The sequence below is a fragment of the Chaetomium strumarium genome (genome assembly GCF_033439665.1).
Source record: "Chaetomium strumarium strain CBS 333.67 chromosome Unknown B0T15scaffold_3, whole genome shotgun sequence".
NCBI classification, from domain to species: domain Eukaryota; kingdom Fungi; phylum Ascomycota; class Sordariomycetes; order Sordariales; family Chaetomiaceae; genus Chaetomium; species Chaetomium strumarium.
This window is the reverse complement of record NW_026944431.1, coordinates 1510554-1522872: the sequence shown is the minus strand read 5'-3', so window position 1 is coordinate 1522872 and position 12319 is coordinate 1510554. Positions and strand designations below refer to the sequence as shown.

Below are 12319 nucleotides of genomic sequence, written 5' to 3'. Positions count from 1 at the left end.
ATTTCGCCTGGCAGAATCAGGATGGAGCCAGCGAAGATTGAAGCGATCAAAACATGGCCACGACCAACAACGACGACAGAAGTGCGAGGATTCATCGGATTCGCCAACTTCTACCGAATGTTCATCAGGAACTTTGGCGACCTTGCACGACCATTGCACGAACTCACGAAGAAAGACATCGAGTTCCGGTGGGAAGCCGAGCACGAGCAAGCATTTCAGAAGATCCGCGATGCGATCATCGCCGACCCAGTGCTCTGGTTACCAGACCCACGAAAGCCATTTGAGGTGGAGACCGACGCATCCGATTATGCGATCGGGGGACAGCTAGGTCAGCGCGACGAACATGGGAAGTTACACCCAGTTGCATTCTTTTCAAAGAAGCTCGAAGGACCACGGCTCAACTACCCAATCCACGACAAAGAATTGCTAGCCATCATCGAGGCTTTTCAAGAATGGAGACCATACCTCAGCGGCACAACTCACGAAGTTCAGGTCTATACAGACCACAAGAACTTGCGATACTTCACCACCACGAAGGTGTTGAACGGACGACAAACTCGATGGGCAGAGTTCCTTTCAGAATTCAACTTCAAGATCAATTATAAGAAAGGCTCGGAGAACGCGCGAGCAGATGCATTAAGCAGAAGGCCAGATCACTTCAGAAATAGCCAACCAGAAGCCTCGCCACCATTACTTCAACAACAGCCAGACGGTTCTTTACGGCACGCTCCCCAACCGATGGAAGATCCCGACGACGATACGCTTCCACAACAGGGCGAAGATCCCGACTTACAACCTCTGCAACCGTTTGAAGAATGTTGCGCAGTCTTCAGGGAAAAACGGCTAGGAAAAGACTTCCAGGACCGGAAGAGGAACGACGCAGACGATAAGGCAGGCATCTCTTGGAGAGATGGAGCGTTGTGGTACAACGGCAAGGCCTACGTCGCACCACAGGATCAAACAGAACTGATCAAGACACTTCACGAGTCGAAGCTCGGAGGACACATGGGAATTGCCAAAACCATCGCCAAGGTTCGGCAACACTACGACTTCCCAGGACTCAGGACTAGAGTCAAGACTGTTGTGCAGGAATGCGACCTCTGCAATCGAAGCAAGTCGGCACGGCACAAACCATACGGGCTCTTAGAACCATTGCCAGTTGCAGAACGACCATGGAGTTCGGTGACGATGGACTTTATCACCAAACTACCGCTTTCAAAAGATTCGACTACCGGAACGAAGTACGACAGCATCCTCACTGTGGTCGACCGACTTACCAAGTGGAGCTACTTTTTCCCGTACAGAGAATCATGGTCAGCAGAGCAACTTGCGGATACGATCTACCGGCACATCGCAGCAGTTCATGGATGGCCGGAAGAATGGATCACAGACCGAGACACCAAATTCGCATCAAAGTTTTGGCAAGCGCTTACGAAGCGTTTGGGCACGAAGAGCAAGCTTTCAACAGCATACCACCCGCAGACAGATGGCCAGACAGAAAGGCTCAACCAGATCGTCGAACAATACCTTAGAACGTTCGTCAACTTCCAACAGGACGACTGGGTTGACCTATTGCCAGCGGCACAGCTCGCATACAATACAACGCCAACGGAGACAACAAAAGTCACTCCGTTCTTCGCGAATTTTGGTTACGAAGCAGATTTACGCCAGGGACCAGATGTTGCGGTACCCAGGGCAAAAGTCAAGGCAGAAAAGATGCACGCGTTGCACGCGATGCTAAAAGAAGAACTCGAGTTCGTTAGACTCAGGATGAAGAAGTACTACGACAAGCATCGGCTCGAGGGACCTCGCCTTGAGAGAGGAGACATGGTCTACCTCATTTCCCGAAATTTGAAAACGAAACGGCCAAGCCAGAAACTCGACTTCAGGAAGATTGGACCGTTCAAGATTGACGCAAAAATCTCGACATCCAACTACCGACTTTCGTTACCATCAACGATGAAGTTACGCACCAACGTCTTCCACATCTCGCTCCTCGAACCAGCACCCGAGAACGCACGGGCTGCGAAGGACATTGAAGCCAAGGACGAAGAAGAAGAATGGGACGTTGAGGAGATCTTGGATTCACGAATAGCCAACGGAAGGCTAGAATACTTGATCAAATGGCTCGACTTCGGACCGGAAGACAACTCATGGGAACCGGCAGAGCATCTCAACTGCGCAGAAAAACTAAGAGAATTCCACCGGCAGAACCCAGATCGGCCAGGAGGAAGGCGCAAAAATCTCCGTATGAGTCGCCTTACCCCGCGGTAAAGCCACTCACGTGGAGACGAGGCGCAGGCAGGATTCGAACCTACGATCTCCCAGAGCATTCACTCGGGTGTGACAACCAAGCTACACCACTGAGCCATTTCATTTGTTGGGAAACAGGCAACAAGAATCAGATTGAGAACCCCAGGCAGGAAAGAGCGGCTGCAGGCAGCCACGCTACAACACAACACGCACGGCAGGCGCGACCGAGACCTGACCACCACCAACTACGAACCCCCACTACCCTGAGAAGCTGCAGGAGTCCCACCAGAGGGATCCTGACCGACCGAAAGAGGAGGCTCCACGGAGGGAGAGCCAGCACCAGCGCTAAAGAAGGCGGTCAGCACGAAGAACGACGTACGGAGGGGATAGGGGCACCCACTTGGCGGTACCCCCGAGTAGCGAATCCAAGAACGGATCGTGGCCCGCAGAACCATACGGGACAGCACCAATGGCCTCCCAGTCTGACACCCCTACGGCACCCAAGGCCTGTGCCTGACCGACCAAAATCTGTTCATCCGACATCGGGACCACACCATCCTCCTCGTCCAAACCTTGCATGCCACGGCGAAGCAGTTCGGACCCCCGCTCCTCGACAAAGCGGCGTTGGCGACGCATCCGGTTCAGCCGCGACAACAACACCGCAAGCTGATCCTCAATCTCGGCAATCTCAGAATCCATTCGCTTACGCTCGGACGCATTACTCAACACTAGGAATGTTAGCAAAAAAAAAGGGGGGGGGAAAGAACCCATCAGCCACACTCACGAAGGGACGCGACGCTGGTCCCGTCGCAAGGTTTCCCCAGACGAACGCAGCGAGAACACCGGGAAGAGCCCTCCGCCACGACGCATCGCGCGCGTGGGGTAGCAGTCCAACAACGAGTGCAAGGCATCTCGGCCTCCACACCAACAGACTCGATCTCTTCAGCAAGGGCGTGCCGTTCGGCAGTCGAATTACGCAGACGGGACGGCTTCTTCACGCGTCCCGACATCGTGTTAGCATCCTGAAAAGGTAAAGAGGGAGACAGCAGGGACCCGCGTACCTACAGAAGCAAGGGCAGTTGGCGCTATTTGAAACAACCCAAGTCTTTCGGGGCGAAAGACGTTGAGGAGGGGCATCGTGTCACGATTTGACCACATGCAGTGACCCGGTGGGGCGGACAAGGGTGTATCCGCAGCCAATCATTGTACACAGGGACATGCAAGAGCGCTCGCAGCGCTGATGAGCATATGTAAGAGCGCCCGCTCACCAGGTGAGCGGACGAGCAGAATCACCTAGGCTCACTGGTGAGCCATGGTGAGCGGACCAAAACCAGCTAGTATATAGTCATTCATTCTGGAGGACTCTGGGAGTTCTCCAGTGAGCAATACAAGCAGTAAGGTAGCCCTACATTACTGTGCAGACATTGCGACTTGCATTGTTGTGAACCTTTTGGCTTCACCGAGACCTACAGTCCGACCAGCAGTACCTTCGACCGGCGAACCCTTTCAGAGGCAGGACTGCCTGTGGTTTCGTCACACAGCCCTCTTACCAGGCCTCTACGAGCTTGATAACCCTAGCTCGTAAGGCCTACGGAGCCATATCCAGTCAATAGAAGGCCTAAATAAGGCATTCGACTAGCTTGTCGAAGAACTTACAAGGATTGCCAACGCTAGCACTCCCCGAAGGAAGCCCAACAACAGATTTCAAGCCCCCTGGTGGACGAACAAGGTATAACAAAAGGCTCAAGGGGCCCAGGAGGCTGAACGTATAGCTAAGGCCGTACTTACGGCTTACAACAAGGCCCAGCTAAATGTGACGGTGCAATGCACCGACCATGATGATGATATCATTTGTATGTATAATGATTCATCATACCAAGTGATGATTCATTATGCATGTTCCATTACATCATGCATGCAAGCTCAGACCTACTCGCATCCTGTATTTAAAGCCTACCTTGCAGTCTCGAGGATTTCTTTCCTCCTGCAAGTTCAATATTCTTGCAATGCAGTCAGTTTACCACCAGAGGCTTGACCCTGGCCTTGAACGACGGCCCTCGTGACACTAAACCAAAGACTCTGGGACCTTTCAAAGGCTATACGATAGGCTAGAATAAGGACCTGGAGATCTACCCTACAGGAAGCCAGTCATAACGAATCACTCCTTTGGAGCCTAGAACGATGGGCCCATTGCAAGAGCTTCCAGCCTACTAGCCCTCTTAAGCTCCTGGCCATCGATGGCTATACCACCCATACCCAGAAGGCCCAAGCCCTAGCCAACCGTTTCTTTCCAAGCCTGCCAGCCGACCTCTCTAACATCCGAGATCCCACCTTTTCCCAGCCGTAGGAACCAAAGATCGCAATAAGCCAAATGGTTAGTGCTAGGGATATAGAAAATGCCATTGCCCAGGCTGCTTCCTAGAAGGCGCCGGGTAATGACTACCTCCCTATAGGCTTATTGAAGGCTTGTGGTAGGCCGTTATATAAGATCCTCGCATTGCTCGCCCAAAGATGCCTCGAACTACAATGGGTGCCGGCTAGGCTAGAGGAGGCTATAGTTATAGTGCTCCCAAAGCCCGGTAAAACCCCAGCCGACTATCTTACCCCCGGAGGCTATAGGCTTATTTCCCTTCTTCCTACTATTGGCAAGGTAGTGGAAACAGTGGTTACCAAAGAATCACAGAGGCAGCCGAAGCCTACGGCCTATTACCCGACGAACAGATGGGAAATCGGGAACATAGGTCAACAGACCTAGCTATACGGCTTGTGGTGGCCCAGATCTAAGAGGCCTGGAGACAACGTGCTACGGCCTCCCTATTGCAGCTAGATCTAACAGGAGCCTTCGACCGGGTAAATCATACCCAGTTACTGGCTACGGTTCGGGACCTTGGGCTCCCACCATGGCTTGTAGGTTGGCTACGGTCGTGGCTAACGGGCCGGAAGACCACACTCCTATTCGACGGCCAACTTGCCCCGGAAATCAACATTCGAACTGGAGTGCCACAAGGATCACCACTATCACCAGTCCTCTTTATACTATATATAGCCTCGCTATATAAAGTACTAAAGGAAAAGCACCCTCTGGTTAGCTTAGTGGGATTCGTAGATGACACCAACCTCCTAGCCTTTAGAAGGGACCCCTATATTAACTGCTGGCAACTGGAACAAGCCTGGGCCACGTGTCTATAGTAGGCTAGATCCTACGGAATGGAATTCAATGGGGCCAAGTCAGAGCTGATCCACTTCAATAAAGGCCGAAAACAGTGGTCCGAACCACTACAACTAGCCAAACCCGGCCACCCTTATGACTATACTATAGTCAAACCAACGGCTTCAGCCCGGTTCCTAGGGGTCTGGCTTGACTGGAGGCTTTCTTGGAAGGCCTACAGAGCTAGCATAGCTACCAAGCTAAGAACCTAAGACTTTGCTCTATCAAGGATAGCAGCCAAGACCTAGGGCCTGGGGCTAATCAGGGCCAGAGAGGTCTATACTAAGTACATTCGCAGTGCAATAGCCTATGGGGCATCCAGCTTCCACAAGCCTACAACACTCAACGGCTCACCACAAGGCCTAGCCAAGGACCTAGCAAAGGCCCAGAACTGAAGCCTATGCATCGTAGCCGGAGCCTATAAGGCTACCCCTATACGGAATCTCGAGACGGAAACTTGGATCCTTCCCCTAGACCTTTATCTTAACAAGAGGCTGGCCGACTTCGAAGACCAGCTCAACAAGCCTACCTTACAGGCCGAGCTAGGCCCAGAGGCCCCAAGGCGCCGACCAAAGAAAATCATCTAAGAGGCCTGCAACAGGCTCCAATGAAGGTTCCGGTCACTACGGCGCCGGCTCCGGAGCCTAGAAAAGCTAACAGATGCCGAAAAGGCCTCGGCTACAGTGGCCGAATGGAATACCCAAGCTAAGGCCTTGGGCCCACTATTGGCTAAGACCCAGGAAGACTGGGCACTATTAAGAGCCTAGGAAGCTAGGTGGAATACCCAAGTCCAAGGACAGCCAACTAGGCTAGCCGACGAAGGCCTACCAACAGTCCTCTTCACGAACTAGAGCCTACAGAAACACCAAGGCCTTACAAAGGCTAAGAGCTCCCTACTAGTATAGGCTCGTACAGGGGCTATAGGCCTACGGGACTTTCTTTTCAAACAAAAGGCCCGTAACCAGCCTACCCCCTATTGCGAATGCGGAGAAGCCCGAGAGACAGTAGAGCATCTCGTGATTTGGTGCTCTATACCACCTATACTAAGAACCTGGCCTAGACAACTAATACGCACCCACTGGGATCTTAGCCTTGTTTTACAGGGCCTAGGCTACCGGAACCGAAGACTTCTGAAGAAGGTATTGGGTTGGCTGATGAACTCAGGCCGGCTAGGGGAATATAGGCTCGCTCGGAACCTTGATGAGGAACTAGAAGCTAGGGAGCCCGGCTAGCCATACCCGTGGCCACAGCTTAGCCGAGCTAGCACCCTACTAGCCGTTGGCCCAAGGCTTTCCCAAGGCCTTTTTCCTTTACTTGCAGCAGCATGTATCACTGGAACTATGTCTTTCCTATTACTTCCGACAAAGGTTTTCACCTGGCCTAAACGGTACGGTTTTTCCTTTGTATATAGCAGTAGAGAGTCCGGCGCGCCTTGTAAATAGCGAGGCATAGCGGAGTAGGAGAATATATATATATTACGTGCAACTTGCCGGAAGATCATGAAACGGAGACATGGATCGTTGGAACGGAAAATTCTTTTCAGTGCAGCCTAGGAGGGGCAAAAGACCAACGAAGGGGATAATGGATAATGGTTCAACGTGCCGTACGGGTACATCTCAGGTTCAGACTATTTTTTGCTCATCGGCAGGATTATCAACTGACGAGGCCCAGTGCGGACCATGTTTACGACAAGGCCTTAGGTAGGTTAAAACATCGTTTTTTTTGTGCTTGTCCGAGGGCCGCATTATTTTTTGAGGGTGGTGCGCCGCTGGACAGTGTATTACGGCTGATGATAGCGTTTCTGGTTGCAATAGCCCACAGGTTCCATGGCCTTGACGTAATCTACCTGGTCCGCTTCAAACGAGATGGCAAGCACAAACGGAGAGGACGCGGACGTGGTAGCCGAGCTCCCACCGCCGTCGCAATCCCACTTTGCCAAATTCGAAAACTTCGCACCATCCCACAGAGTATGTCTGGGCTGTTAGGAAGCGGTAAGCGCGGGCAAAGCGGTTGGCATCAGCGGTACGGGATGGAGGCGTCATTTTACTACAGGGAGGAGGGGGTTGAAGGCAAGCAGTTACGCGTGCCTTAGATACGCGGTCTAAGGGTTCAGCATTTCCGAAATGGGGGTAAAGGAAACGAAGTAATTAAGCCTCTTTCAGGGGAGTTAACACGCATGGGACTTTCCAGAGTGTGGTGTCTCACATTTCCTGCTTCAACAGCACCCTTCCCCCGACCACCACCTCCTCCTCTCAGCAACGCAACTTCCTCCACTGCCTGCGCAGTATGCCAGCCCACCCCTCACAGAGCATCGTATGATGACGTCTGTGTCCAGACAGCAAGATGTTATCTTCACCAGGGATACCCGGAGGGCTGTGCTTGTCATCGCCGCGGGGCGGGGGCCCACTCCGAGAGCGCCGGCAGCCCGGAAAGATGGTTCCGCCATCTTTGCTCCGGGACGGCGAGACCGATCATCACCTCGGCGTCGGCGTTCTCGTCCAGGCGGAGGCGTGCTCCTCGGCACGAGAGTCATCCATCGCCATATTTAGGTGGCGCGACGCGTTGCGACGGCAGAGAGTGAGGGAGTTGACTTGGCAGGTGATCATCAACCAATGTGCAAACCGGCTGGGTTCGGCACGATACAACGATACCAGCGCAATGGGCATAGTCACGTGGAGCATGACGATGTGGACGGGCCACTAGGGTGTCGAGAGTCCAGAGGCGGAGAGGAGCGGCAAATGCGCGGGCTTGTGTCTGTGGCACTGTAAATGCTCTCAGCCCTCTCTGGTCACGACCAACTAAAATCGGTTAGTGTAACATTTTAAACTTGCAGCCCAAGTGCATGTTTGCCGTCGTGGAGGCCATTTTTGGCCAGCCGCGACCCGCTGATTTTTGGCACCCTCGGCCACCTTGGAAGTACCCCAAAACACAGTCGCATGTACAAACCAAAGACCCGGTGCACGCCGCAATTTCACAACCTCCACGCATGGCCCCAAGCATCAAGCTGCTAGAGGAGACCGTTTGGGGCCAAGTGCTACGTAGCGCGATCAGCGGCCAGGCAATGCAGTCTTCGGTCTAGGTACTGTACACTCCACGTAGTTGAGGAGGAACTTAACACGTAGTTGAGGAGGAACTTAACACGTAGTTGAGGAGGAACTTAACACGTAGTTGAGGAGGAACTTAACACTGCGGCCGTAATCTCACACGAGAAGAGGGAAAATCGCAACAAAGCCGTTTTAATTGTCCTTTGGGATGGAGGTACGTGCAATGGGACAACACGTCTACTTAAATCTCCTGCCCAGTTCCCGGATTCTGGCGCTGATCATCCGTGTTTTAAACGCCAGGGATGAAAGACTTTCTCGATTTGCCGCGAGCAAGAGAGCTTATAGAGGTGCGAAGCAATCAATTCCTAAGGAATTTTGCCATCTGAAAGCAACTGAATACAACATTCGCATTCCCAAACCGCGGTAGCAGGCCCCCGAGTCAAGAATCCTCCCAGAACGACTCCAACATGGACTGGCGAAGGCCCGCTCGGTGTGAGGAAGGGTCCTGACGGAACTGCTCTAACCAACCATCCGGACGATTCTGAGGAGACAGACATAGCACCCGAAAGATGGCCATCATACACTGCAGCTGCTGCGCATCCACGAAGGAGTGGTGATTCTTCCCGGCCAGTACATGATCCGTGCCCATCATGATGGGAAAGATGATTGGCAAGGTCAACGGGAACCGCTTATTGTTCGGTAGTTTGGCTCCTTGAAGGTTTCTCTGAAAGTAAGGGATTAATGGAATGCACTGGGAGTCAGGGGGGAGTACCCCATACTCCCCTCTGACTCTAGCCACTCGCGCAATCGTGACAAGTCATCTCTGTGGAGGTGCCAGACTATGAAATAAGTCTCTTGTGAGATGCCCTGCCGCCTTAGCTCGTCTGCAACCTGCTTTGCAGTCCTTGAGCCTTGAGTACAGTAATGTGCTTGGACCGACGATATCATCATGCGATCCATGTTGCAATCAGCAGTGGAGCTTGTTTGACTGATTGCGCGGAGGGCTTCGGATCCATATAAAGTCCAGCAGTCCATCGTCTTAGTTCCATAAGCATCGCACATACCAATTTCGAATACTCTCCCCGTGAAAATGTTATACTCAAGATTGACGAATCTGAGCGCCGAGGCAGGCGACTTCCCGGCCCCAATGGAGTCCATGAACGCAAGGACTTTCCCCATGGCAGGTTCGTCGGACCACTTGACTTGCAAAAACGGAGAGATATTCTCTCGTAGTTTTTGAAGTTGCGGGAAGTCTGTTTCAAGAGGGTTTGGGTCGCGCCATGAAGAGAGGTGATCTTTGCAAAATCTTGAGCCGTCGAAGCCAGGTTTGGTGCAACATTTTTTCTCGCATATCTGATCATGGCTACTTGCTTTAAGGTCGTACTTCTCAAGCGCGTTACTCAGGTCAAATTCCGTTTGACACGAGATGCATCTGGTCCGCATGTATAGTCCGCCTTCACCGCGGCGAAGAGCAGTGGTCTTAGAGCTTAAGATCGCGGACGATGGGCAAAGTCTGCTGATCATATTGTCGACAATTCGGCAAGGCCCTATGCAATTGAGGCCCAGATGAGCAAGGGAACGAGTCGAGAAGTCAGGATATTCTGGTTGTAAGTCAGTCATCGACAGTTGTTATGGACTGTACATAGCTGGACTCACCATCCAGTAGCTTCTGATTTCTTTCCAACAAGGAGCGCTGCTGTTCCTCGATCGTGTCAATAGCGAAAACGGCACGTGACAGAGGGAAGGGGGCCAGAATTCCCGACACCCAATGGAAATCCCTTTTCCCTGGACTGTCATCAGCTTTAGAATCACTGATGGTGTCATCTTCACTAAGAGATTCGTCGCCCTCGGCCGCAGTCGCCGTCGCCGTCGCAGTCGCATCCGCATCCGCAAAGTTTGTGCGTACAATGAACTCCTTAGGTTTCGGATCGTCCGTCAGAGTGGTGAAATGACCTAATTCTCTATGTTTCTTTTCATGTTCGAGATATATATTTTCCTCGGCCCATGACATTATCCACACATTGCGGAATGAAGCAAACCCACCGTCGGTGTCTGTATGCATGATAGGTTGCCGTCGCTTTGTCTGCAAACAGTTCTGTGCAGCCGCTCTCTTCATGCAAAACACAAGGAAATTTTCCATGCTGCGCCACGTTGGCATGCATGGCTGCCGATTTCGAGTCTGGGAATCATTTCAAGCATCCTTCTCGATCTGCCATGGGGCACAGGTGGATCAGTGGTGGTGTGTGATCATGTACCTTCTTCATATGGCTTCTCAACCTTTCATCAGAACGGAAGACCGATTCGCAGCCTGGATGAAAGCACGGAACTGTGACGGGACCGTGTCTGTTTTTGATATGCCTTGCCAAGCTTGACGGGGAACTGAGAATCTTTGCGCAACCCTCCTCGTGGCAGGGAAAACCGATGCCTTCATGTACAGCCTTGACATGTTGCTTGATCCCGAGTTTTGACGTTAACGTTTTTGAGCAGCCTTCCATTGGGCAGGGAAATTCCAACTTGAGTTGTTCAGATCTCTGATGCAGGTGGAGCGCATGCTGGGATTTGCACACAACCTCACAATCCTTGTATGGGCAAGGAAAAGTCCGCATGTGAGGATGCTTCTGTTCGAGATGAGATTGCATGTCCAAATGGTTAAGGAACATCTCATTGCATCTCCTTGCTGGACATTTGTTATATTCGATATCTGGGTGACTGGACCCCATGTGACGGTTCCGATGGCGAGGGGACGTGAGGACCTCGTCGCATTCTTCAACTGGGCAGGTCCATGCTTCGTCAGTATGGACGGTCTTGAAGTGTTGGAGCTCCGCCTGAAAGCCGAGGAAGAAAGATTTGCAGCCTTTATCCTTGAGGCGGCAATGTACAACGCTCTCCACGTGCGCATCCAACACGTGCGAGTCCCTGTCCTGGTCGGACCTGAACAGTTCAGGACACAGAGGGCTGGAGCATGCTATACAGCCGTGTTCAGGGTGCAATCTCCGAACGTGCCCGTGCAATTGCCATTTTGTTTTATATGCCAGCTGGCAGTCGATCACGGGGCAGAGCCACGTAGTGTCTGAGTCTGCACTGCGATCGTTTCTGTAGTGTTCTTTTTTTCTTGGCCAGTATGAAAGAGAAGGTGACAACCTGGAAAGTCGCATTTGAGTGAAGGAATCCCTGGGTGCTTCTTCTTGATATGATCTCGCATAGAAGATTTGGCCGAGGGCGTGTTGTACTAGACATCGCAACCTGGAACCGGACATCTAAGCGTTGGATAGGTGGCGCTTGGCGAAGGGTTGCTCGCAGTCTCAGCTGCTTCTGGTCTCGGCGTGATTGAAGAATCGGTAGACATAGGAGCCAGGCGTCTTCTTTTTCCTTCGGAACGTGGAGCTCCAGCCTTGATTCAGTTAGAATAGTCGATGAGGGAAACAGTGAATATCGGGAACTCACCCTGGCACGTTTCTTTGCCATCTTCGCGATCAATGAGAGGTCCACCTCTTGGCTTGGATGACGAACTTAGATGTCGGGGAGTCCGATGTGATCAAAAAAGCATCTAAAAAGCTGGAATGCATCAGTAAATGTATTGCAAATCGAAGACCCTAGAAAGGTAAAGTAGTGAAACGGACTTACCCGTCTCTGCCAGGGATATTAGTGTCGCTGTTCTCTTAAATAGCAACTTTAGTGGGTGGCAGGTAGACAGACAGGGGTGATGTTTTTGATGGAGTTCAACTGAGAGCGCTCGACCCTCCTGAGCCGAACTTGTCAGGTAGGCTATAATTTTTGGTGGGTGCCCCACAGCGATATCGGCTAAGGAGGGTCG

At 52.1% G+C, this 12319-nt stretch overlaps 2 protein-coding genes and 1 non-coding gene across 3 annotated transcripts; all 3 read right to left on the bottom strand.

Annotated features, from left to right (window-relative positions):
* Nucleotides 1–2293: 2293 nt before the first annotated feature.
* On the bottom strand, nucleotides 2294–2370 carry B0T15DRAFT_t83. The gene has a single exon. It is a non-coding gene; the product is annotated as a tRNA-Ser (tRNA).
* A 6717-nt stretch (nucleotides 2371–9087) lies between these two features.
* On the bottom strand, nucleotides 9088–10851 carry B0T15DRAFT_151370 (uncharacterized protein). The gene is made up of 2 exons (XM_062862000.1): nucleotides 10162–10851; nucleotides 9088–10106 (listed from the first exon to the last, which is right to left on the bottom strand). The coding sequence occupies exons 1-2, from the start codon at nucleotides 10661–10663 to the stop codon at nucleotides 9244–9246; spliced, it is 1365 nt and encodes a 454-aa protein (XP_062722526.1). The 5' UTR covers nucleotides 10664–10851; the 3' UTR covers nucleotides 9088–9243.
* Nucleotides 10409–11896, bottom strand: B0T15DRAFT_151383 (uncharacterized protein). The gene has a single exon (XM_062862001.1). It carries the CDS (start codon nucleotides 11760–11762, stop codon nucleotides 10692–10694), a length of 1071 nt encoding a protein of 356 aa, XP_062722525.1. The 5' UTR covers nucleotides 11763–11896; the 3' UTR covers nucleotides 10409–10691.
* Between the last annotated feature and the right edge of the window lie 423 nt (nucleotides 11897–12319).

Excerpts from the sequence above, each read along its gene's own strand:
- B0T15DRAFT_151370 (XM_062862000.1), bottom strand. The coding sequence starts at position 10,663 with ATGCCAACGTGGCGCAGCATGGAAAATTTCCTTGTGTTTTGCATGAAG. Across the intron at positions 10,107-10,161 it reads AAATCAGAAGCTACTGGATG|AATATCCTGACTTCTCGACT; the intron begins GTGAGTCCAGCT and ends ACTTACAACCAG.
- B0T15DRAFT_151383 (XM_062862001.1), bottom strand. The coding sequence starts at position 11,762 with ATGTCCGGTTCCAGGTTGCGATGTCTAGTACAACACGCCCTCGGCCAA.